This window comes from Desmodus rotundus, chromosome 1 (genome assembly GCF_022682495.2).
Source record: "Desmodus rotundus isolate HL8 chromosome 1, HLdesRot8A.1, whole genome shotgun sequence".
NCBI classification, from domain to species: Eukaryota; Metazoa; Chordata; class Mammalia; order Chiroptera; family Phyllostomidae; genus Desmodus; species Desmodus rotundus.
Window position 1 is genome coordinate 178036606 of NC_071387.1, and position 26868 is coordinate 178063473.

At 46.7% G+C, this 26868-nt stretch overlaps 1 protein-coding gene across 3 annotated transcripts; it reads right to left on the bottom strand.

The window, feature by feature from the left end:
- Positions 1–292: 292 nt before the first annotated feature.
- Positions 293–26804, bottom strand: BRD9 (bromodomain containing 9). Of its 3 annotated transcripts, none has more exons than XM_024578561.3 (16): positions 26641–26804; positions 25750–25964; positions 25299–25431; positions 23815–23875; positions 23262–23406; positions 20867–20977; positions 20005–20117; positions 18530–18662; positions 16605–16680; positions 15183–15284; positions 13982–14114; positions 10450–10561; positions 8212–8250; positions 5213–5312; positions 2304–2471; positions 293–1100 (listed from the first exon to the last, which is right to left on the bottom strand). In XM_024578561.3, exons 1-16 carry the CDS (start codon positions 26690–26692, stop codon positions 1000–1002), a joined length of 1794 nt encoding a protein of 597 aa, XP_024434329.1. In that variant the 5' UTR covers positions 26693–26804; the 3' UTR covers positions 293–999. The 3 variants fall into 3 exon arrangements, with proteins under 3 accessions (XP_024434329.1, XP_024434328.1, XP_024434327.1); XM_024578560.3 differs by having other exon boundaries at positions 20005–20120; XM_024578559.3 differs by having other exon boundaries at positions 20005–20180.
- Positions 26805–26868: the final 64 nt, after the last annotated feature.

Here is a 26868-nt window from a genome sequence, read left to right on the forward strand (position 1 = left end):
CTCATGGGCCTAGACATGTGACACTGCCCACTGCTTCGCAGTCACTCATGTTCTCCCCCAGGACCCCACCCTGGGAGGTCATCAACTCTGATTTTGTTTTCACAATAAGGAAAGTTGTGCAGGAGCAGGTGAGACTCCAGACATCACTGTGGGGACCGAGAACCAGGCTAGATGCTGAGGAGATAGCAGGAAGAACAAACGCTGTCAACCTCGTGTGACATAGGATTTTTACTGAAAAATCACCCAAAAATGGACACCTAGCAGTGCAGTAAATAATTCTATGCAATTATACTCTTCGTGTATTTTTTTATTAAGATCTGTATTTACATTTTGCCAATATAAACAAGCATCCAGTAAACATATCCAGAATAAAAAACACTTTATATGGACACAATACTTCATGGTAACTGGTAGGGCAGTTCACCTCTAAGTCTTCTAGCAGAACATACTCCTTTCTTAGGCACATGAATTAAAAAGAGAACAAGGAAGCTGCACTCAACTCCTTGCCTGTCTAGGGCCAGGCAGGTGTGTGACCAGCTCCCCACATGCTCCTGTGTGACCCCCACCATGACTTGCCTTGGAATGTTGGGGGTGTGGGGGACAGGTGGGAATGAACATACAGGATCCCCAACAGAATGGGACAAACTCCTACACCTGTTTCCCAAGGGCCACTTGTGGAGGTCATGGGGCAGAACAGGTGCGCCCACACCGGCCAGAGAGAAAGGCTTTACTGACACCACGAAGCCCAGAGACAGACCACACCAGCTTTATGCGATCTAATCACACACCCTTTATACAGGATTTCCACTATTCGGGGTTCACAGGGCTATCTACAGAAACAACGGGTCCACATGCGGCCGACATGATACCAGGACAATTCACCACCTCCCCAGGCTGCTTCCTGCGTGCCAAAGGGGACATGAAAGTCTTTGTCTCATGACAAAGACTCTGTACATGCAAATAAAAACTTTAAAAAAATATCTAAGACTATCTACAAGGCTAGCTCTTTGTAGGGGCTGCAGGTTCTGGAGACTGAAGAAATTCATATGGGTCATGGGTCACCTCTGGCTGCTCACCGACACTGAGGCGAGAAGGGCTTCCTGCAATCATGGGAAAGACAAGACATTTCAATAGATCTGTACACATGGTCCAGGCTCAGCAGGCGCCTGGCCCAAACCGTGTCTGTGTGACTGCTGTTAGCAAAGCCCTGGACTCAGCCAGAGCAATGGTTCCCAGGGTTCAGGCCACCTCCCTCATCCCCCTATGGTTATGGGCCACTACCCCTTACCACTCCCAGGGTACAGGCCACCCCATCATATCTCCTAGGGTATAGGTCACCCTCACATCCCTCCCAGGGTACAAACCACATCCTATCAGTCCTGGGCACAGGTGGAGACCACTTTTCACAGGCATAGCTGTGGACACCCGATAGCAGTAGGTTGGCCCTGACCCTCCACATAGCACAACTGCTGCTTCTGTAGGAACAAAGGCTCCTTGGCCAGGGGCCCCTCAGACAAACCCTAGTCCCGAAGCAGGCTCTAGCGCCACTTGGAGAGCCTAGCAGGATGTTGGAGTTCTCAGATCTGGAGCCGACCCAGGGCTACCTGGAACCTACTTTATGCGTTGTTTATCACAAGGTTAACAGAAGGGAGAATACTGGTCCTGATTCGGACAACTTTCACCAAACTTCTGTAGCTACCACCACTTCCCCCCTCCCCCGCCACCAATTATTCTCTGAAAGAATAATTCAATATTCGTATCTGGGAACTAAAACAGTAGCACTGACACACTCAAGAAGCCATGAGGCAACTGTCTAGTTCCCTTCCTGGTTTATTTCCCTGACACTCATTAAACTCAGGAGCCCCCTGGCCAAGAAAGGTCACAAGCTCTCCCAAATAAGGATCCTAGAGAAACAAACTTGTCAACACACTGTTTTGGGACTAAAAACAAAACAAGCAGAAACGTTCTCAACTTCTAACTCGGTACACTGTAAGAGTCTTCAGCCTCAGCCTCATTCTGCCCCTTACCAAGGGCCTTAGTATGTAGCTGTCTGGGACAGACTGCCAGCACCTAATGGCCAAAGCCACAAACTCCACTCAAATACTTCACCTCGGTGCAGCCACATGACAAGGGAGGCCTGTTCATGCTCCAAGGCGTTGCAGACCCGTGGGCCTGGACTCACTGCCTGCACACCCTCCAATCTCCCAGGGTCTCTAGCCTTTCTTGACAATCAGTGCTCCTGCTCTCTTCCCAGACAGATGTTGGGAGATGTGGGGCAGAGATCAGGCCAGGAGCCGCCTTACCCAGGTGGTGCTGATCCCTGTCGGAGGTGTTAGACAGGGAGCTGAGGTTGGATGAGGGCCGGGAGCCCCCGCGCTCTGCCTGCGCCTCATGCAGGTCCTGTAAGAGCTTTGTCGTCTCGTCCAAGTTCAGATGGCTGTCATCATGGTCCAGCTCCTTCTTCACTTTCCCTGTGAAAACACAGGATGATGAGACATCAGTTCAGGTCAACCGGCTCATCCATAAAGCACTGTGTGTTAGCACTGCTGGTCCACAACTGCGATCTCTCACTTGTCACTATGCATGCTCAGGACAACAACCCCTCATAAGGGGAACCAGGTGGACACAAGCAAGCTTGGAGGAGAGGGTGATACAACTGGAGCGAGCAGAAGGGGGTGGACGATGACGGGAGGGACAATGTGCCTGACAAGAAACCAGGCGCCATGTCAATCTGCGCCATTTTATGGACAGAAGTCTTGCATTCCTGTCACAAACAACTGGAAAAACAAGATGATGTGTGCAATAGAGGCCTGCAGACTCCAGGACTAGGCACAGGGCAGGCACCTGCAGTGCCGGGCAGTGAGTGGGCCAAGAGCTGGAGAAGACAGGCTGCCTGGTGAGCTCTCTAGTCTTGGCCAAGCACTGCCTTGCACCCTGCCGGGGAGTTACATGTACGTGACAATCTATCCCAAGCATGTGGAAGGATGCAGCCTATGGGTGGGACCATGTTCACCCTACACTGTGGCTCTGTGCGCACCCTAAGAATGCCTCAAAGCAAAACCTGGATAGGGTCCGACAGCTCCAAGTTGCTCAACAGACTGTTGGGAGCAAGGTCCACCACAGTTCGAAGGCATGTGACCAAATCTAGCGCCAATGGCATAACCACAGAGTCTGGCCTCCAATAACCCATAAGGCAGGCAACAGGGCAAGAAAACAGAGCTCTACCAGGGAAGGACATCATGGAGAGAAGTGGGAATGGGCGGACAGGGAGTAAAAACAATTGGATACTTGCTCCATGTGTTAAAGAAGGCACAGAAACCGTGATAGTGAGGCCAGAAAGGGATGACGATGCTGAAAAAGCGTAATGGAGCTGGATGGAAAGGGAAGCCCCAGGAAGGACGACAGCAGGTCAGCACAGCAGATGGAATATCCAGTGAGTGCCCTTGAGGATGCAGCGTGGGACAGCCCAAAACACAGCCTCAGCAACCGATGGGCAGAATTGGGGTTATAGCCAAACTTCCCACATTTGATAAAATCTCTAAACCCTTAGTATCCAGCAGCTGAACAAAATCCAGTAAGAATAAACCTAAAGAAATGCAAACAAGGCACATTACAACCAAAATACTGAAAACCAGTAATAAGGAGAAAATCTTAAGATACAACCAGAGGAAAGAAGAGTAACTGGTGTGTAGGAAAGCGTTATCACAGCAGCTCTAAACTGCCAGCCAGACCGGACAAGGATTTCCAGAAGGCTCCCACCACCTGAATGACGGGAGGAGCTCCCTGCACCACAACTGTCTGCGCAATGGTATGATTTATGTTGAACACCCGCTTTCCTTCTGGAAGGCCGGAATTTGGGGCTGTGTCCAGCGAGGGTGCTGTGCAGTAACAATCACTGTTGGGGATCAGGCACATCCTGTAGGGCACATGGGGAGGGGCTCTGGAAGCTGTGCCTGATCTCCAGATATACCCTACGTGCCTTTTTCCTTTGGGGAGTCTGGTCAGTGTCCTTTCTGTGAGTACAACCACATGCTAAGTGCTAGGGAATCACCAAAACCTGGGGGTGGTCTTGGGGACCCCTGAATATTGGGAAAATGGGAAAAAAAAACCCCAGCAAGATGTCAGACATGAATCCAATTGCATCAGTAATTGTTTAAAACACAAATGGTCTCAACACACTCCAATCAAAAGACAGAGGCTGTCAGGATGGATGACAAAGCAAGATTTTATGCTCTTAAAATGGTCTGATGAAACCCACTTTTTTTTTTTTAACCCCCACCCCAGAAATGTCTACTGATTTTAGAGAAGGGGGAAGGGAGGGAGAGAGGGAGAGAAACATCAGTTGGTTGCCTCCTGTATGCACCCTGACTGGGGACCAAACCCACAACCTAGGCATGTGTCCTGACCAGGAAGTAAACCTGTGACCTTTTGGCTTACAGGATAATGCTCCAACCAACTGAGCCACACTGGCCAGGGTGACACCCACTTTTAACATACGGCACTACAGACACTGGGGCTGGGTCACTCTTTTGGGGGGCTATCCTCTGTGTTTCAGAAGGTTTAGCAGCATCTCTGGCCTCTACATGTGATGCCAGAAGCACCACACCCCAATTGTGACAACCAAAGATGTCTCCAGATGTTGTCATTACATCCTCTGGGGGGAGCTGCTGCCAGGTAAAAGCACAGGTGTGTTCACAGGGAAGAACATGCACCACTAGTCAACAGGCAGCTGGAATGGCAGAGTAGATTTCAAAACATGGAATGCTGTGTGAGATGCAGAGAGCACATGGTAGGCCCCACATGGTAGGGCGAGGTGGGGGGGGGATGGTGGTCAGCAGTCCAAGTGGGAACATGCTGGTGGGCACACCTGAGCCCATTAATGCACTATCAGCAGGTCGGGGCAGGTGCCTGAACCAACAGTATGGAAGGACCCAGAAATCTGAAACATGGAGCCTGAAGTCAGGAAGAAGATCCAGGCAAGCCCAATCTGGAGCTGTCTGAAGGTGGTCCTGAGGACAGCAGGGCCCTCACCTATGGCCACCTTACCAGGCTGGGCCACCCTCCTGGGAACAAGGACAAACAGCAGTATACCAGCCCTGTGCTCCCGGGGACCACCCCTCAGGTTGAGTGGAAACGCAGCACTACAGGCCACTTCCTTTCAGCCGATCCAACTGCCATGTTACGAGTTAGGCGTGTACCCAGCACAACCTACCCAGAGAGCTGAGCATGGAGATATCCAGAGAGACGTCAGAGTATGACTTCATTGACATGAAATCCAGCACAGAGCCACCATCTCCTAGGGGGTCCCCAGCCTGTGGAAGACAGAAAACAAAAAAGGAAAGACACTAAGTGGGCAGTGAACATCCACTGGTAGGACAGGCCTGCTCTGTCATGACCAGTCACCAAAAGTGGGCAAGACCAAGCTGTGTCTAGCCCATGCCACAGCCCAGGAACCACCAGATATGAGCTCGTGAGTGAGCCACTACCTAGATCAACAATGCCAGACAGGCACACAAAGGCTGCTGGCTCTCTGGGCACTCTGTGTCAGGTAGGTACACAGCGCCTGAAGAGCCCACGACTATTTTCCAGAGACTTCACTTAAGTAATGTAGCAGATTCCAAAACAGAGCATTCTCTTTCCTTCCCCCGGCGAGCTTCCTGAGGGTGCAGACGGCAGCCGCCGCTGCTCTCCTGGCCCTCATGGGGCACATCTCTCTGGAAGTCTTGTCTACTGTGTCAATTCCCCGTTCTTACTACATCATTCCAGAGATGGCCAGCTCTGCCTTCTCTGAAATACTCTACCCCATCACATACACATTTTCTTCTATCCAACTGGCTATCAGAATATTAGATTTTTAGGATTAACATAGAGCTATATTTTAAGTAAATATTTGAAGGGCCATCTCTAGTATTTTAAGGCCCTCAAAATTCTGCCAAATTACATACTCTAACATGGGTGCTGAATCCTAAGTAGCCAATGACAATTTAGTGTCAAATGACAGTGCCCCCCTCCTCAAATAACAGTCTGGGGTGACACTATTTCTTCACCAAATAGTTAAGAAACAAAAGCTCCACCTGAGAGGTGCTGGGAGTTCCTGGGCCTAGCTTGTGCAGATACCTTTTCTATGCTCCCCACTCCACCCTCAGCCCTCTCCCGGGACTCAGACAGGACCCCTGCCAGCATGCATGGTAGGGAGCGGTGTCCACCTCCATTCAGTAATTCACAGGAACCCAGTGACTGGAAGCTACCGAGCACAGGGACACTAGGCCTATAACCTCCGTGCCTATTGGTCTGTCTTGGCCTTGGCGTGAACCCCCTGTGGTCAGGCTGTCTTGACTTCAGTGTGAACACTCTCCCATCTGGTTGTCCCAGCCTTGGTGTAAACCCTCTGCCACTGGGCTACCTTGGCCTTAGTGTGAACCCTCTGGGGTTGGGCTATCTTAGCCTTGTTATAAACCTTCTGGCTGGACTGTTTTGGCCTCGGTGTGAATCTGCTGCTATGGGGCTTTCTTGGCCCCTGGTGATCTGTAAATTTGCTTCTTCACTTGGCTTTCATAAAACCTACTTCTGTCTGCTTTGGTAAGTAATCTCTTCTAAGAGGAACTGTTACAATAACAATTCAGGCCATCATGAGTTCATGTTTATAGGGCCCACTAATGGGCCAGGCCCCAAGGGTTGAGTTTAACTATAAATCCCCACAACCACCCCACCACTACCATCTGCCTCTTAACCAAAGACGGAGGCTTAGAGCTGTTAGTTACCCCACCCAGGGCTCAGCACCAAACCCTTGCTCATTGGGGATCATCATCCCCCAGCCTGTGTCTCTCACGGATGTTAAAGGTTTACCTGAAGGTCCTAAAACATGAGGCAATTTGGAGCTCATTATAACATCCTGAAAAAAGCTGGTTTGCTCACACCCTATTTGCCCCATAGAAGGACATCTAGCATCACAAATTTCCCTAGAGATCACAGCAGAGAAATGCCCCTTCCTACGCACTAATGCACACAGCACACACACATACCAAAGAGCCTTCCCAAGGCTAGACTGCTCCAGGGCTCACCTAAAGGAAAGTGCTTTGGTTGTTTCCACTGGTCACTTCTGCTAGCTAAGTGTAGAGATCTACATTCTAAGACAGTACTGAGCATGAGCATGACAGAATGAAGTGAGCAGAGGTGGGTGCCTCACTGCATGTCAACACAGGCTGACTATTACACACGGACAGGAAAGCACTTACTTAATGGAGCCAGCCAGAGACGGGCACAGCCACCACAGGGTTGAAAAAAGGGGTGGGGAGCAGGCATTCAGCACAAAGGATGGTATAGGTAACAGAAGGCCCCTTCTGAAAGCTGCCCACACCTGCCCCAGAGCTGACTCTGTGGAGGCCTAGCAGCAGGGCAGAAATGTGTGCCAGGCTCCCAGCTCAAGGCAGCTTGCAGCATGCCAGGTTTTCGAAGATGGGCGTGGGGCTTCCACTCTATGCCACATTGCATCTGCATAGCCAGACACACCCTGAGCAGAACCCTGGCTCCTTATGTACCCAGATGCACCACGGAGCACGCCCTTCTGGGAGACACCATGTCACCTTCTTCAGTCTGTCACTCAGCAAACCCCGCCTGCCAGATACCTGACCCTCCTGCCCTAGGCGAGCCCTCCGACCACCAAGGCCAGGTAACAACAGTGGCCTAGGCCCCAACACCCTGCCCGGCATCCTGGTGTCTCTGCTCCAATGCACTCCCAGTTTCTTCTGGACAGGAAAAGGCGGGGAGGGCAGGGAACCTTAGCTGGACCACAACGAACAGTTTCCTCCAACAGAAACCATCTATAATAGGCATTCACAAGGCCCCAATGACTTAGACTGGCCAAGCTCATCCCACTCACAAGTGTGCAGTACACGTGCACCCAGCTGATAGCACATGGCATTTGCCTCGTGGTTTGCCCACCTTTCAGCAGCCCCGCCCTTCCTGGCACCTTTGCATTCCTGAGTCTGCATTTGGAGGAACTTACTGTGGTTTTATATCCCTCACCCCAAGCCATTAAAAATCAAGGGGTGAAAAGAGACTACCACTTAATTTTATTTATCAGAAACTTAATTACCTTCTAAATAAGAATATACAAAGTTCTTCTCAACCATCCCATATCAAAAGCAGAGCACAATTGCCCTGCTGGAACCCTAATAACAATGTTTTTATTTACATGTCCATGGAACTCACCTTTATTTCATCTGGGGGCTTCAACGGGACATTTCTCCTCTGCAAAGTAAAACAGGCAGGAAATCAGTTTTCCCAAACGTGATGTGGATGGATAGGGCAATCCATCCACATCACGGACACATGTGACAGCTTATTCACTACTCCTTAGTATTTAGGCCAGACTAACACTAGAAGAAAGGTTGCCTACATGAATCCTAACAAAGCTTAAAAATAAGCTTAAGAGGACCAGGTGGTTCAGAAGTAACAACTCTGCCAAAAGGAACATAAACATTCTTTAAAGGAAGAAGATAAAATCCAGACCAGTCTTGTCCAACAGAAAAATAATGTAAGCTTATACCTAATTTTAAATTTTCTAGTAGCCACATTAAAATTAACCTTGATGTACAATTAGTCTTAACGTAGTTTTCTTAATCTATTGAAAACATTTTTATTCTAACATGTAATCCAAATGAAATAATTACTGACATACTTTCACCCTTCTTTTTTTGTACTAGTCTTTAACATTCTAGTTTGTAGCTCACACTTCTAACGTAACTAAAATCAAACCAGCACTTCCAAATTTCCCAACAGCCCCCTGTGGCCAGCGAGCACTGTGTTAGCACAGTCTAGACTCTCAGTGCAAGCCCGACATCCAACCAGACAACAAAGCAGCAAATCATGGCCTACAAATCAAAGGAAAATCTGCCCAGAGACAAATCCAGACGGATGGAAGGGACAGAATTAGTGGCAAAAGACTTTAAAAGCAACTATAATAAATATTATGAAAATAATATGAAAATAGATGATACAAAAAAACCCCAAACACAAGAACTAAATGGAATTCCAGAGATGGAAAACATGGTATCTTAAGTAAAAAATTCACTAGGTGAGATTTACAAATTTAGGCATGGCATAAAGAAGGATTACCAAACTCATGGCAATAGAAACTATTCCAACTAAAAGGGGTGGGGGGCGGTTAAGTCTTTTTAAAAGAAGAGCTTTAGTAATATGTGGAATATATCAAGACATCTAACACACATGTCAAAGTCACAGAAAAGATAAAATAAGGGTGTGAGCAAACAGTATTTGAAGAAATAATGGCTGAAAAATCTTCCAAATTTGTTGAAAACCATAAACCAATAGGTCCAAGAAGCTCACTAAATGTTAAGCAGAATAAAAACAAAGCACACTAAGACACATAAAAAATAAATGGCTGAAAATCAGTTATAAAGATTAAAAATTAAAAGCATCTAGAGCAGCCCTAGCTGGTGTAGCTCAGTGGATTGAGAGTGGGCCTGCAAAGCAAAAGGTCACCGGTTCTATTCCCAGTTGGGGCACATGCCTGTGTTGTGGGCCAGGTCCCCAATTGGAGGTGTGCAAGGGGCAACCACACATTCATGGTTTTCTCCCCCTCTTTCTCCTTCCCTTCCTCTTTCTCTAAAAAATAATTTAAAAAATCTTCAAAAAGTAAAAAATAAATAAAAGCATCTAGAGCGGAGGTTAGCAAACTTTTTCTCTGAAGGGCCAGAGAGCAAATACAGTGTGGGCAAAAATAAATTTACATATTCCAGTGGAAATAATACTATTTATAATTTATAATACTATAAATAATACAAGAATAAACTCTGAGTTTTACATACTAACAACAGCTGTATACCTACTTTTACCTACCCCTGTATTGAGGTTTTGAGAACCATGTAAAGTCTACAGCATTTTTTTTTACAACCTATGAAAAAATGTAATGTAGAAAAACACTGGGCTCAAGGGCCAGTTTGTCAATCCTTGATTTTGGCCAAAACAGACACATTACAAATGTTTACAAAGATAAAAATAACTGCATACACAGAAATAGTGCAAGTCAGGTATATTTTAAATTAGAAAGGAAAAAAACATCAACCTATTGATTCCATACCCATGAAAAATGAATTTAAAAAATGATGGTAAAATACTTTTCTCAACAAATAGCTGAGCAAATTCACTGTCACCAAATCTATACTATAAAATAATTCTTCAGAACAAAGGAAAATAACAGATGAAAGAAATCTGAGTATGTACAAAGTTATGAAGAGTAAGTATGTGGCAAATAGAGAGGACTTTTAAAAGTTTCTTCTAAAAACAACTGACAGTGAAAAGTAGAAAAAGAAAAGGTCAGTGAGGGAAGAACTGTTGAGCGATGACCTAAAATCAGCACAATCTACCCTGAGGAGCCCGTCATTTGGATGGGCTCTTTTACAGGAATGGCACCACAGTGCAGCCCACCTGCCTCAGCTGGAAGAGCATCCGTGAGTGGTCTCCGCCTGTGATCTGGTCCAGGAGGTCATCCACTATTCTCTTGCTGTAGCTCCCAGCATCCTTCACAAACTCCTGCAGGCTGGAAAGGGCCAGGAAAGAACATATTGACACAAACGCTATGTGCGTTCATCTTCCACTCTGCTGCCAGCAATGCTAGCAGTGCTGAGCACAGAAGCCTGTGACATCAGCACGCCTCAGTTGCTCCTCCAGGAGGTTCTTTCTGAGAGCTGCAAACCTCCCATATGTGGAAGATTTGGGGAGTGGACCAACAAATTTCATCAGATCCTTAAAATGGTCCATGCCACCAAAAAGTTAAAAAGATCTCAAGAAAAAAATTTTTTAAAAAAGCACGGTGAAGAACAGTGTATACACACATGTATGGGATGATAGGATGACTTATGCTAACTTTTGTAAAAGAAGCACATTCATATCTGTTTTGGGTTTAAAAATAAAAGTAGACTGAGGAAAGATGCACAGTGTAAATGGCTACCTAATGGAGAAGGGGAGGGAGCAGTTGTGGGAGCCAGGCTCGATTTTTGGGCCATATGAATGCTTTAAAAATCAAAATAAAACTAACCAAATTTAAAAGGAGGCAGAAAATGGAAAATGCATGGTCCTAGCATCAAAACCAGGCAAAGGCTCAAAGGGCTGTCCAGACTTCAAAGACCTTCACACACAGCGAGGAGGGCTGCTGGTCTGGAAGCAACACCACCAGAGTCTCTGCCAGGAGCATTTTATGACAAACCACCACAATGACAGCTGAGAAGGGAACAGGGACTAGCCAGAACACTAACAGTGTGGTCTGGAAGTGCCTCAGGACAAAGTGTCTGAGGAAGGCGGCATGGGGGAGTCCAGTGGGAAAGGGTGCTGATACGAGGCGAGGACCTGTCCACCTCCCTTCGTGTGTTGTGACTCCCACTGTGCGGCACACAGAACCTGCATGTGTTTCAGGAGCATGCACTTGGGGAAGACAAGTGCAGTCCAGCTGCACGGCGCTACCTGAAAAAGGTGACGTGTTCCTGAAGAACTGTGAGCATGCTGCCAAGGAAAACAAGAGTGAAGAGGAGGGTAACCAATTTGTGACACCATCCTCTCTTGTAAGAAATGTAAGAGATCACCAGACAAAGAGATTTCTTACATCTCTTATAAGAAATTTCCTCCTCAGTTTTCCACTTTTTTTTTTTTGTCTCACAGAAAACCTGGGCTAGATACTCATTTAGCATATTAGGGGCTGATTTTTAAAAATGTTTTCATATATTGTTTCTTTCCAGAATAAAACAAAGATCTAACCTCGCCAACTCTTGGGCCAACTCAAGCTGTTTCCACTGGTATTCCATTATGAATGGCCTGTCTTGGCTCATGCTTCAGATTTTCCTAGAATCTCTTAAACAAGCAGGATCTGGGCTTAGTGTGCCCTGTACCCTCTCACTAAGTGGCTCCAGGCCCAGCAGTAGTGGCAGCTGGCCTTGGTTCACAGGTTGGCCTCTCCTGGGTACATCCAAACCCAGCATGAGTAGCCGCCACCTATAGAACACAGCCCCAGACAGAACACAGATGCTGGCAGAGGTTGGCCTGTACCTCCTGGAAGGCACAAAAGCCAGTGTACCTGGTGGACAGCTTCAGACCACATCAAAGCACCACCCAATCCCACCCACAAGCAACACACTCAAGGAGCAGAGTGGGTGGGCACCTGAATCCCAGTGAAGTAAGTCCTGCTCCGTAGGGTTGGCCCCTGCACAGCTGAACTTCCATGGTGGTCACAGCCAATGAAGGAACTTGAAGCCGACTGGCCTGGGGCTAAATCCTTCCCACTGACATGCAAACAGCAGTGGAGACTCAATTGCAAAAGGAGAGTGAACAGAGCCAAAGGGTGGAAAGTCCAGCTCAGGTGAACAGAGAGGCTGTGCCACTGGACCCTAAAGGACACCTACTACCTACATTAGGCCACTCTACCAAGCCTGGGAGATGTAGCAGCTCTACCTAATACATAGAAACAAACACAGGGAAGTTACCAAAATGAGAAGACAAAGAAATGTCCCAAATGAAAGAAGAGAACAAAAACTCCAGAGAAACTACTAAACAAAATGGAGACAAGCAATCTACAAAGTTCAAAACGATGGTTATAAGGATGAACTTAGGGGAAGAGTAGATGAACTTGGAGAGAACTTCCAAAACATGAAAAAGGACATGGAAACCATAAAGAAGAACCAGTGAGCCATGAAAGGTACACTAACTGAAATGAATAATTTACAGGGAATCAAGAGTGGAGAAGATGAGGCTGAGAATCAAAACAGCAATTTAGATTATAAGGAAGCAAAAAACATCCAATCAGAACAGCAAAAAGAAAAGAGAATTTAAAATAATGAGGACAGTATAGGGAACCTCTGGGACAACTTCAAGTGTACCAACATTCTCATCATGCAGGTGTCAGAAGAGAGAGAGCAAGAAATCAGAAAGCTATGTAAAAAAATAACAGAAAACTTCCCTAACCTGGTGAAGGAACTACACGAGTCTAGGAAGTGCAGAGTCCCAAAAAGATGAACCCAAAAAGGCCCACACCAAGATACATCATCATTAATATGCAAAAGGTTAAAGGCAGAGAATCTTAAAAACAGCAGTTAGTTACCTACAAGGGAGTTCCCATAAGACTGACAGCTGACTTCAAGACAGAAACTTTGCAGGCCTGAGGGACTGGCAAGAAATATTCAAAGTGATGAAAAGCAAAAGACCTGCAACCAAGGTTACTCTACCCAGCAAAGCTATCACTTAGAATCAAAGGACATATAAAGAGCTTCCCATACAAGGAAAAGCTAAAGGAGTTCATCACTACCAATCCAGGATTATAAGAAATGTTAAAGGGTCTTCTTTAAGAAGACAAAAATAAAAATAAAATGAAATAAATTAGCAATAAAATAGCAATAAATACATATCTATCAATAATTAAATCTAGAAAACAAATGGCAAGCAGAACAGAAACAGACTCATAGATACACAGAACCTTTTGATGGTTGCCAGATGGGATGAGGGTTGAGGAGCTGGGTGTAAAAGGTGAATGGATTAAGAAGTATAAATTGGTAGTAACAGAGTAGTCGGGGGGATGGATATAAAGTACTGTATAGAGAATACAGTCCATAATATTCTAATAACAGTGCATGGTATTAGATGGGTATGAGATTTATGGGATGATCATTCAGTAGGTTGTGTAATGTCTAATCACTGGGGCGTACACCTGAGACTAACATAGTATTGTATGTCAAATCTAACTGAAAAATAAAAAATGATTTAAATAAAAAATTGTGATTGAATTACCCAAATTCACAACCAGGCTATAGCAGACCACAAGAGTTTACTGAAAATAACTTGGAAATTTCTGCTATTTGAACCTGCTGCCAGTGGCTGTCTCCCCAACAAACAGGCTCTGAAGTGCTTGCTCAGTAGGAAAACGGCTCCTGCTGCAGAGCAAGCAAGACGCCCACCTGTGTCCCTGTGCATAGCTTACCTCAGCGCACACTGCACACCCGTCTCATCTCCGTAGGCAGAATACAGAAGCTCCATTTCGTCTGATTTCAAGTCTCCAAATACAGAATTATTATGCATTGAAAGTGCAGTGCTGGCACTTGACAGTAATGTGACTAAGAGTGGGGAAAAAAGGGAAAACATAAGAAACATCAGATTTACACTCAAATTACATCTGGCACGAGATGAACTCCACCTTTCTCATTGTGTTGCTCACCCACACTCTTGTATAAGGCATTCCCCTCAGTGGCACCCTTTCTTCTCTACGAAATTCTTGCTGAACTACTGACTGGAAGAAGTTGGGATATGACTAGCAGAATTGCTTCATCACCTTTGTGTTACCTCTGTGGCCAATGGCTACAGAGAATGGTTCAGTGTTTTGTAAAGGACTGAGCGTGACAAGTCGAAGGGCTTCTTGGTGCCGGCTCCTCTCCCATCCCAGACATTATTGGGAACCTCACCTACAGAGGCTGGCTCATGCTGAGGGGATATAAAGGGAATCAGAGGGTCACTGCCCTGAAGGACACATGTGATGGCACCTCTGCATGAATGATGTCAGGGGCTGGGAGGGTTGTGTCCTGGGCACAGGAGGGTGTGAAGAAGCAGCCTGGACCTGTAGCACCCCAGTTGACAAGCAAAATGTCCCCTGGGAACAAAACAGCCAGAAATACTAACAGACACTCCAAAACAAACCAAAAAGCCAACCACAAATACAAATGCAGTCAATGTACCCACACCCTCCCTAATTCTCTCCGGAGAAAGTCATGCACAGCTCTCTCTTGGCCGCAGGCATCACCACCACCCCTTTCAAATGAGTAAAATGTGACAGCTTGTTGGAGGAAAGTAAATTTCCACCATTAGATCACCACCACCTGGCCCCAAGAGTCCCGGCTACCAAAGCAGACAATGGCAGCCCAACTAAGAATTCCACGGAGTGCAGAACTGAGACCCATCCGTCAGTAAAGAGCACATGGCAAAGCAGGAACTTGCCTACTGTCATTTTTATTCCTGTCATTCAAATAGTCTTAATTTTACTATCGGTTTCAAAATCAGAATCTGGATATATTTCTAAAAACAGGCAAGTCAGGAAGATCTTGGAGGAGGAACCGGGAACTCCTTTGCGATGACTGACTGACCTGTGAGCGCTCCTCCCCACACTCCCTGCACATTCCCTGCACATTTACCTTTGCTCCTTCTCTCATCTTTGAAGCCCAGCGTGGTGAAGCTGAAGCCAGGGAGCAGTTTGCTGGAGAGTGAGCTCAGGTCCACCGGGTGGGTCTCCTCCTCTGCAAGAAGATCAGGGCTGTGAGCGGGCAGTTAATGGATCCCCTATCCCACACAGCACCTCAAGCACTCTCTTCACCTCACAGTAGGTATGTGTGGGAGAGAGGGCCCAGGGGCTCTCTGTAAAGGCCATCTAAAATCGAATTCACAAAAGCCAACTACCATTTGCAAACCTTAACCACACTCCAAGTTCACTTTTTGATTACCCCAAAGCCAACATAATGAAAAACTTCTGCTCTCTGACCATGACACTAGGAACATAATTTTCAAACTGACCACTCACCACCTCTAAGAATTGCTGTATGCATTCTTACAGCAACAGTAGAGCCCCCGCCTTTGTGCACCCTCTGACTGCACATTTCCTTTGCTAAAGTTGTCACTCACACTCTTCACGTGACCTGAGCAGGAATCTTCAAATCCCTAATCGGAACCTCTACTTCATGTTTTTTTTCTAAGCCATTGATCGACTTGTCTATTCTCTTAGGAAGACAGTATGATTCATTCTGACTCAAGAGCAAAGAAACTCATCAGAATTTATACTTTGTATACATCAGAGAATACTAAATAAAACTGTGTGTCAAGGGCTGGGTGAAATAATGCCACCAGGCATGTTAGGCCCATGGGGGCTGCCCTACATCCATGTATGCACGGCCAAGAAAAGAGTTTCATTTTTCTGGGTGTGTATGCATGCCTGCATATTCACTTCCAGAATTTTGCTTCCCCTAAAAGGACAAGCCTTTGAAATCTTTTTCAAGGAGATGAAAAAGTATAAAAATGCTTGCTAAAGGCCACAAAAAACCCCAATATTTATGCATTCATCAAGATCTTCCTTGATGGAATTATCAACTAGGGTTTTTTCTTCTAAAACTCGTGTCTGAGCTGACAGTTACTTCTTTCAAGCTTCAAAAGTAGAGCAGAGTTGGGGACTGGTTTCTGCCAAAGGAGCCATTACTGAACTTGTGAGGTAAACCCTCACGACAGTATCAGGATGTCCAGCCCCAAGCCTGCAGCTCTGTGGGAGTGCAATTCCTGTCCTGGCTGTCCTAGGGACCCTTGGTCAGAGACGGTCTGACCAGCACCTCCACCCCCACTGGATGACCAGCCTCAGTCCATTTACCACGCAAGTGTCATGGTGAGGGGGGTGATGCAGCAGGTAACTGAACAGGGCTTGTCATCTACACTTAACCACTGGCGTCACACACTCCAGTGAAAACAGACGTCACCAACAGGTTAAAAGGTTTTAAAACACTAAATAGAAATAGAGGTTAGTAGAACAGCATCAAGACTAAAAAGGACACTGAGCCCTGAGACGGGCCACCCACCGTCAGCATCTGGCTCAGCCGTGTTGACCACGCTGTAGAGCAGGTTCCCATCTCCACTCTTCTTCAGATAGCCCATCTGCAAGGAAGCACGCCTGAGTGCACACTCCCCCATGAAGTGACAGCCCTTAGCTTCTGCAGTTGAGACTTCTACTGAAGCTCCAACAAAATAAAGGCCTAGGAGTATGGCCTAGCTTGGATAATCCTGAAAGGCCACAAAGGTCACTTGTTTCTCTATGAAGGAAGGAAAGAGGCCCCTTTCATACCTTTCCCTGGAGTGCAAGGCCCACTTGCAAACAACGTGCACACGAGTGCAATGAAAGAACTTCTTACCAAAATGCCTTGTAACACCTTCTAAAAAAGAGCTTTTCGAAGAAAACACCTTACCTAGAAACTTTTTATAGTAGGTCAGAAGCCTCAATGAAATGAGTTAGAACAAGACACTGGTCAATAAGCATCCTGTTATCAACAAATAGTTCAGGGTCTCCATCTCTAAAGCAGGTGGGAACTATTTCCATTTAAAAACCAACCCTCAAACAAGATCAACTCCTCCTCTGCAGGCCATGAAGAGAGTGAGGAAGAGAAGGCACCTGTGTGTTGGTGTGTGTGGAAAGGTGGAGAAGGGTGCCCACCTGTCCAGGTGCTGGAGCCCAAGTGGAGGGAACAAATGTCTGAGTGGGAGGAGGAAGCCTGGGAGGGGGGACCAGGACCCAAGCAGGGTGAGTAGGGCACGGAAGACGGGAGACTGGTTACTCTTGGTCAAGTAAGTGTATTAAGGGTAAGAGAAGTCAGGTTTCTCACTGTGGAATTACAAAATTGAAAGGGAGAAAAGGAGAACAGTCTTGGTGATACTAGATGGCATCGGAGGTTCAGTGTAAAAACATGGTTTTTGGTGAATGTGAACACCAATGTCAGTCTAGGTTCCTTCTAGAAGCCATACATATGTAATGGCCTTTCCTAGCTCTCTCCACTGAGGGCCACACAAAGTTTAGGAACCCAGCTTTGGGTTTCTAAACGCCAATCTCCACTAAGGAACCAGGGCTCCTTGGAGAAACAGCCGATTCCACGGCTGAAGCACAACAGGGGTGCAGACTAGCAGGTCCTGTGGAATGACACTGTAAGCCACACAGAGAACCTTAAACTTTCTAGCAGGCACCTTAAAAAAAAATTTTTTTTAAAACAGGTAAAATTAATCTTAACAGAATTTATATAACCCAAAACATCCTAAACGTTATCATTTCAATAATACTTTATAATCTGAGTTTCACAGACTTAGTATGAAAAAACTGTAAAGTTCTAGTTCAGACTATATGTTTAAATATTACTTTGGATGTATCAGATCAAATAAAATATATCAGAATTTCACCTGTGATGTCGTTAGCACGACTAAGAAGTTTAAAGCTGCATACATGACTCACACTATTTCTACTGGATGTGCGGGCCTAGAACGTATCCTTGTGTCAGAGAGGAGGAGATGCTCAAAGGATGGTGTAACCTCCTCCTGATGACCAGCAGCCCGCTGGACAGGCTCCCTCCCACCAGCCATACCTGCGTCGGACACACGACTGACTGCTGTGGCACACAAAGATGTGAGTACACAGGGAAAGGAATCAACCTGCAGCAGAGAAATCTGGCGGGCTCGGCCTGTCAAGGGATGGAGGTTAATGTGGTCCTGACACAGGCATCTGCCCCTGGAGCACCCCTTACCTCCCAGGAGATGGGGCCAGTGGCTACAATGGCCAGTGAGGAAAAGGAGCTGACCCTGACTATAGCATGAACTCCTGAGCTGGACCCTCCAGTGACGATGACACCCCATGACAGCAACAGAACTCAGACTAGACACTCCAACATCCTGACATTAAACTCTTGACTCCGAGGGCTGTGCCACTGTCCTGGCACAAAATACACCACTCATCAGGGAGAACTACCTTGCTGCCGGGAAGGAGTCGGTTGATCCTGTCCCGAGCCTCATCGGCCGCGTGCTCCACCAAGGCCAGTACATGTTCTTCTGCTGTGCTGTCAGTCAGGCTGCAAGCATTTCCTTCTGGCTCAAACATGCAGCTACAAGGCAGAAACACTGCAGAAGTCACTACAAGGCACATGGCGTAACCTCTTCACCCCTGCCCTGTGGCGGTCAGTCCTTAAGGTCCCCAGAGTCACAAATACCGAGTAGGAGTGACACAAAGAGCAGTTACACTCTCTTCCCTTTTAGTTCTAACCACAGTAAAACAAGACCTTTTATTAAGATGAAAAGTATAAACCGAGGAAACTTTCTGTATCAGTTACGTGTTTCAGTTGCCTTAAGAACAGAAGAAATATCACATGACAGGAGCCTCATTGTTAAAGCATCATTCAAGGTACCATTAGAAAAAAAGGCAAAAATCCTGTGGAGGGTTGAGGAGCTGGTGGCGAGTCAGGGCCAGGAGCACAAGCCTGCTCACTGGGCTGAAGAGCAGGCCCCACCGCAAGGCCCAAGGGACACCCCAAGACTTTAGCAGGTCAGCCTCAGGTTCCACATGGAGTTCTTGATTCAAACAGCTGAGAGGTGCTAGGTGCAGCATCCAAGGGAGGTAGCCTCTGCTGTGGAAGTTTCTAGAAGCAGGTGGGTGGGACCCTTCCAAGGAGCCACAGGAGCAAGCCCTGCCTGGGGATGTTGAGCCTGTGGGAAAGCCCTTCCTCTGGTCCAGTGTTTACAGCTACGGGAGCAGGGAGCTCAGGGAGCATGGTGAGAAATGCATGTTGCCATGCATGCGGCCTGCCCAACATGGCAGTTGTGTTCCCTGAGCCTGGGACAGGCAGGCCCAGGTCACCAGCACATGTTCTGCATGTGAGGAGGTTTCTTGGGAGTAAAGGGCCAAAAAGTATTCACAAATAGGACAAAAGTGGGAACGGCAGTGAGCAGAGGACACGCTGCAGGGCTGAAGAGATGAGCTCACTGTGTCACACCTGGGACAGATCGTGTGTGCATGCAGGAGGGGCTGCCTCAGCCCTCACGCCTCCTGTGTCCATTAGCGTGACACTGCTCTCCTCTAGAACAAGTTACTGTGCTGGCTGTAGGACGGTGGTGCGTCCACATGGAGAGAGCATGAGTCACAGAGCAACCCACCACTTCCTGCAGAAATGACAGTGGGGTCCCATGATCTTCTGACACCTTCCAGTGGTAATGGTGACATTCATTATCCACACACTATGGTCACCTCACTCTCAAGGTGGGCAAAGAAGGATGGTCACATCCCTCTGAACATAGATCTAAGCTTGTGAGCTGTGCTCCTCCCACCACGCTGCACAAGCTACTCCAGAGACACAGGCAGAAAGGCCGGTGTCTCTAACCTATTCTCCCCGGGGAGCACCTGCCTTCCCAAGGTGAGTGTCCAACTCCACAGGCAAGTGCACTTCTCTTTACCTGATGACTTCTCTACTCGGCCTTTTGGATTTCTTGGTAGTTTCTACTTGTACAGGTACAACTTCTGGAACAGGTTCCTCAACAGCTGTATCTTCATTGCCCAGAAGAGCTGCCTGCTGAGAAAAATCCATGTCCTGCATAAACGACATGCTGCGCTTCAAAGCTAACAGCCGCTCCTAGAATCAGAAAGGACAGAGCAGCACGACTTTACCTCTCCCTCACAGCCAAGGTGCCATGACGATGGGATGGGATGGGGATGGCCACAACCTCACCTGGCCTAACAGCTAATTTTCCATGCGGTGCAACAGGAGGTGGTTGTGGGGTCAACACCAAAGGGTGCAGCCAATTAGCTGGTGAGCACTCAGAGCCGGCAGAGGGGAACAGGCCAGAGGGCACAGGGCTGCACCTCACCTACAGGCTCATCAGGGAAAAGACAATGGTCCTAGACATGTGGCACATGCAACCTGGCTCCTAAGATACACCTCGGAAGCCAGGATGGCCAGTATGTCCCGGCTGGATTCACTGAAGCAGCCACACAAAACAAACCTAAAAGGCTGGCTGCAATCCAGTGAGAAATTCACCCAGACTTGAGATCAACAGATCCAGAATGTTCTACCCATCCCAAAGGAGATATTACAGTAGGGCAGGAGCAAGAAGAGAAAGAGGAGAGTGCCTGGAGGAGAGGGACATGGAGAGGACAGCCTGTGGCATCTACCCTAGAGCAGAGGGGTCCATGCCGTGGCCAGTGACGGGAAGATGGAAACATGTCATTCACTGTGAGTGAGTTTCTGTTTAGGCATAAACAACGTAGAGGAGGAGAATTCTTGTTTCTGTGGCTCCTCGGTGGTAGTGGCTTTCTTACTTTGCTCATCATCTTAAAGCCTGCGTGAAGGATCTTCTTAGCTAACTTGTAGTACACAGTGTCTGGCCTGTTGTATGTCATTGCATTGTCACACATCAGTTTGAAATCTGCCTGAAAAAAAAGAGAAAACAATTCATCAAGTTTGAAATACCACAGAGCAACAAAGAGTTTAGATTCTTGTCAAAGAGGCCAAAATGAAGGCCTGAAAAATTAAGCAAAAAACAATTAAATTTGCCTCTTTGATTAAAAAAATAACTTTAAAATTTTCAGAGAAATTTTCATAATTGTTCATTGATCTCCATTTGCATGAAATAAAGTCTGTACTTCTTTTTGAGCATAATACGTACATTTCACGTGAGGAAGATGATGGCTCCCTTTGCATCCTTCCTGTCTCCAACCCTCTCTCCTCTCCTCTCTTCAAGAGGAACTCGGATGTAAATAGGAGCAAGGACCAACAGCTAAGTAAAAGCCCAGGGATAAACTGAGAGGTGTGCACAGTTAGGTGCTCTATCTCTGGGGTTTTTCCATGGGATTTAAAATTTGTCTACAATTATTCTAGTTCTATATAGAAGAGGACTAAAATAATGTGTTACTGAACAGTAACATATTAAAAGTAAGTTATTCGAAACATCAGTATTTTAACATCCCAACCAAATTATTTAGCACACAGCTGTCACAGATGAATTAGACTTCAGGATGGACAGTGACCATTAAGTCACACACCAACAGAGTGCGTGCTATCTGGGGACCTTACCAAGTCACTGTGCCAGTGTCCCCAGGTCTGGGACTGAGGCTATGAAGCCCGCATCCATCACAGGTCCCAACTGTGTTGGGTTCAGAACACCCTCCTGACTTGTGTTTCTCTGACTGGCTTATTTCACTTAGCACAACGCTCTCCAGGTCCATAAGACAAGTACCATATGATTTCACTCATATGTGGAATCTAATGAACAAAATAAACTGACAAACAAAATAGAGACAGACTCATAGATAAGAGAATAGACTGACAGTCCTCAGAGGTGAGGGGGTTGGGGGCTGGGTGAAAAAGGTGAAGGAATTAAGCAAACAAACAAAGTCATAGACACAGACAACAGTATGATGGTTACCCAAGGGAAAGAGGGGTGGGGGGAAGGAGAAGAAGGTATGGGGGGATAAATGGTAATGGAGAGACTTGAGAGAATGGAGAGACTTGGCATGAACACACAACACAACATACAGATGATGTATTATATAGACTGTATACCTGAAACCTAGATTGTATACCTATAATTTTATTAAAAAAAAAAAGCCATTCTCCTGAGGACAAGAGATGGGGTGGACACTGCTCACACCCTGGCTTTGTCACTGGGCAAGAGACCAAATTGGGGACCGCAGTTAGAAAAGACAGAGCATGGATGATTGTTACCACTTGCCCTCTGGAGTACTAATCCATCTTCCTGTGGGAATTTTTCCTTTCTCCTTTCTGCAGGTCAGCAAACCCTTTCGGTGATGTCTCCAGTAAATATAGAAAAGCCAAGTTTTTCAGAAGTTAACAGACCCAAGAAGGAAGCCTAATGTTGTCACCTAAATAACGTTACTGCCAATGTTGTCAAGCATTAGTTTTGATTTCCCCCCAGGGTTTTGGAGCCAGTCAACAATTTCCACCTCTCACAGCCAGTACTAAGAAAGAGTTAAGAGCTAAGTATTCAGAGGATTTAAGAACTTATTATTCTAAAAATCCCAAACTCCCAGTTATTACAGGATAAAACTGAGAATTAGGAAAACTACATTTTTAAAAATATTCATTCTGGAACCAGGCCAAATAAGATATAACTTTGCTTGACCTAACATGTCTCATTTAAGCCAGCACCGTTAACTTAAAAAAAAAAATAAAAAAAGAAATGCATTTCAAATGGCATGTTAACACATGGGCCAGCGTCTAGACCAGTGATTTTCAAATGGTGTGCCACAAGAGGCTCACTAGTGTGCTGCAAGAATTTTTAAAACACGCAATATCTGACTATTTAGTCAGGGGCACTGACCTCTTTTCCCTTAGATTGTCAAAAAAAAAAAAAAAAAAAAAGATAATAGGGAACACGACGACGGCCATCCTGTGTAAATAAGTCAAAATTATACCTTTTTTTTTGTGAGACAGGCAAAGATACAGAATTTTAGTAATTAGTATGTGGGCCATGTTATAAAAAAGATTGAGAATTACTGCTCTAGACCAAATTACAGAGAAAATTACAACCAACCCATTTGCCTGATGCTGTTTGTGAAACATCAACCCAAACACAGAAATGCCTGTGAAAACTTGTAAATGGAAACAACCTACGTTGGATGAATGAAGTGTTTACTGGACATAAACTAATGCACAGCTTCTTAACAATTATTTTAGGAACTAAAATTAATTTACCTTAAATTCCGTGACTGACTTGTATTCATTGGCCACAATTTTGTCTTTCATTGTGCCGAAATCCATTGGATGTTTTATTATCATTGAGTATCCAGGAGCAATTGCATCCGTGACAGGAAAAGCAAAAAATCCATGTGGATCTTTTCTGAAAACAGAAACATCTTTATTTAAACTGGAAATCCCTAAAACCTAAATTTCTGAATCATATAAAACCCTTCGCCATAAAAATTTTAATATAGGTGACCAAAGTTTATTTCTTAAAATTAAACTTATGCCCTTTAAAATTGTGACAGGTATTTCTGGATACACTAAAAATTCCGTGATTAGCATCCTGGCTGCAACCATGACATCTATATCACAGCTCTCTGACCCCCTACATTGACAGTCTCTTCCCCGCTCTGCTCTTGAATGGTGCTTGCCCACTCCGTCAAACTGGGCGTTACCAGTGTAGGCAAAGTGTCTGCTTCACACACCACGGTGGTGGAGGCAAAAACACATCATAGGGAAGAACCCAAATGCCCTCAAATAAAACCTCTTTAGAAATACTCGTTACCTCTGGAGCTGGCGAAGGAAATGCTCTAGCAGTTGCTGAATAGGTGTGCTCTCATTTTCAGCTGATGATTTAAAAAGGAAAAAAGTAAAATTGAACAAAAAGATTCTGAAATCACTTCACTGGAGTGCTCCAATTTCACAGTACATACTTATTTGTTTCCAGTTCCAAAGCATTTTCCTAAGACGGTTCAAATACGAACTGGATACAAAGGTAAACCAAACTCAGCCTTGGCCCCCCACCAAGCTCAGTTGGTTGTAAAGAGCACCCACACATAAGTCCCCAAACCCTAGTACCAAAATCCCTTAAACCAACAACATGTAGCTATTAGTCATCAATCTATTTCTACTCCCTATCACCAATGGGCCTGGTACATTCCAGATAAGGTATGGAAGTAAGAACAAAGGCTTTGAATATAGTAATTGATGGATTCACCAACTATCATTTCACTTGAGAGTCCTACTTCTGGATATTCCTATTCTTCATGTGTAAAACAGGGATGAGAATACACGCTGCACAGGGGTTATTGTGAGCATAGCAGTTCTTAGCTACATCTCTGGGCACACACGTGAAAACCTAATTTTTGGTGAATGTAAACACAGATGTCAGTTTAAGTTCCCTCTAGAAGCCAAATGTATGTAATGGACTTTCCCAGCTTGTCCACTGAGTAGTACACCCAGCACCCAGACTTTGGTTTCTAAATGCCATTGTCGATTGAGGAACCACGCCTGAAGCACAACAGGTGTGCAGACCAGCAGGTCCTCAACAGTGATGCTCTTGAGAGTGACCAAGAAAACATCATGTGATCATTAGCTCCTCAGGCATATTGTGAGGGAGGGGGGAAGTACCCGATGTATAATGTCAAGGAAACAAGGTAGACTGAGTTACAATTTTACCAGTGACTGTACCAACTTTGCAGACACATTCATTTAATGATGTTATTTGCATCTGACCTTCTCCTCTTCCCAACATGCTCAGCAGCCCCAAGACCTACCTGTTCACCATGGCAATGACTCACTCATGGGAGGGTACTGCCAGAAGACAGCACCCCACCATGATTGCAATACAATTCCTTCTACCTCCACCAGCAAGAAAAGAATCGCCTGAAAAATGAACCTCCTGACTGTCTGGAGTGACCACACACAGGTCAGAGTTTTCCAGAAGCTCTCCTTTGGTAGAGTCAGCACAGCTCCCAGTGTTTTTGAAGTCCTTGAAACACTAGCCTCCTCCCATCTATGATGAGCTTCTTAGCTCATGGGCTTAAAGAAAAAGACCAGGAGCAGCACTTGGCCAAACCCTGCTCTAGAAGTTCAATGATGACAGCAAGAACCTCTGATTCAGTTATATTTCATGAAAGGCCTTGGAAGAGAAAACACTGTTCCTTCTTTCTGTGCGTCTTCCAAAAAGGTGAAGGACACGATACCAACTGCTGCTTCACAGTAACAAGCTCCAACAGTCTGAGAAAGTCTGAAAATGCAAGCACTTGCCTGGTTGGGTCCGGCACGCTCGGACTGGCCGATCAGGGGGCGGCTCCACCTCTACCTTCTTCCCAGGATCAAAGTCATCAGCCTCTCCCTCCGTGTCACAGTGTTCCTTTTCCCGTTTCCGCTTCTTCTCTTCCTATGAGGCAAAGTCAAGGCAGTGAGAGCAATGCAGAAAATTTTAAACAAACCTCCTGTTTGTAAGGGAAAACACAAAGCTAAGAGAGAATCACCCTCTTTCAGAGACTCTTCTCACTCCAGACTCCCACCCTTGCAAAGACCCTCCCCAGGGGTTGCGGGAAAAGTGAGGCACAAAGAGCCAGAAGTGAAGCAACTACCTTTGCAGTCTGTTTTGCTACAAACAAAACACCCCCTTTCCTAAGCCCTGCAGCTCTCCTGTCTGTCGCCTCAGGGGTTCTGGGGACAGCACATGATGGCCACCACCACCCTGTTCTACCTTTCGCTTCCTTCTTTCCTCATCGTCCATGTATTTCTCCTTCTCTGATTTTTTCTTTTTCTTCTTCTTCTTTTCTTTATGTCTCTCCCGCTCATGGTCTGACCTATCATCATAATAACTGGAGTCATGACCAGATCCAGAGAGTTCGGTCACTTCGCTTCCTCCAACCTTGAGGACCAACTTCAGGGGCTTCTCCAAGGGCTTGTCTGCATAATCTGTAGAGACAGAGAGAGTGGCCCTCACAGTGCATGCTCAGAGGAAACATCACCCAGGTGGGTGGCATGGCTGGCCAATGCGTGGGTGCTACTATGGAGGCCCTAGAGGACTATTGGCCCTACTAAGGTGGAGCAGAAGAATGCTAAAACCACTAGGGAAAGACGGTGGGGCAAAGCTGAGAGTGGCTGAGTGTTATTTCTTTTTCCTCTCCATTTCCTTCCCCCTCACACTGCATTATCCTCAGGTAGCCAGGGAGAGGGGAAAGCAACAAGACGAGTGGAAGCAACAAGGCTAGGAGCTGGGACTCCGCAGACCGATCCCACATCCCAAAGCCCCATGGCCCTTGCTGTTTACCCCCTTGCTTTCCGCTGACACGTAACGAACTGCTGCTGCAGGACCAGGAACGGGCAGGGAAAGGCGGGAGGACAAAGCGGTAAAACCTTCTCCCGGAGACTCAGACACCAGCCAACTCAGATGCTTGGCTTTTCTCCAGGACTTCGGAAGTGGACCAGACGGAGCTCGGGCCCCCACCCCCGCGAGCCCAGGACCCCGCCCACCGCGAAAGCCCGCGAGCCTGGGATCTGTAGCGCGTCCCCGGGACCCTCGCTCGTCCGCCCGCCAGCCCGCGCGAATACCCAACCAGCCCGGCGTCACAAAGCGCGCCCGCTGCCTCACCCTCGTACGACGAACGCCACTCGGTCTTGTGCTTCTTGTGCTTCTTGCCCATGGCGGTTGCGGGGCAGTGCGCGGGGCCGTGGGCAGCAGCGAACGCGGCCGGAGCGTAGCCGCCCCCCCACGGCCCTGGCTCGCAGCCCGCCTCTGCCCGCGGAGGTCGAAGGGCCGCGCCGGAAACGGACCTCGCGCCCGGAAGTGGCCCCGCCGCAGCCGGCACGAGCGCTTCCG

Coding starts and splice junctions, on each gene's coding strand:
- BRD9 (XM_024578559.3), bottom strand. CDS start 26,692: ATGGGCAAGAAGCACAAGAAGCACAAGACCGAGTGGCGTTCGTCGTAC. Junction 8,251..10,449: donor TGCTCTTCCAGCTGAGGCAG/GTGGGCTGCACT, acceptor TTTACTTTGCAG/AGGAGAAATGTCCCGTTGAA. Junction 5,313..8,211: donor AGCCCCCAGATGAAATAAAG/GTGAGTTCCATG, acceptor TGTCTTCCACAG/GCTGGGGACCCCCTAGGAGA.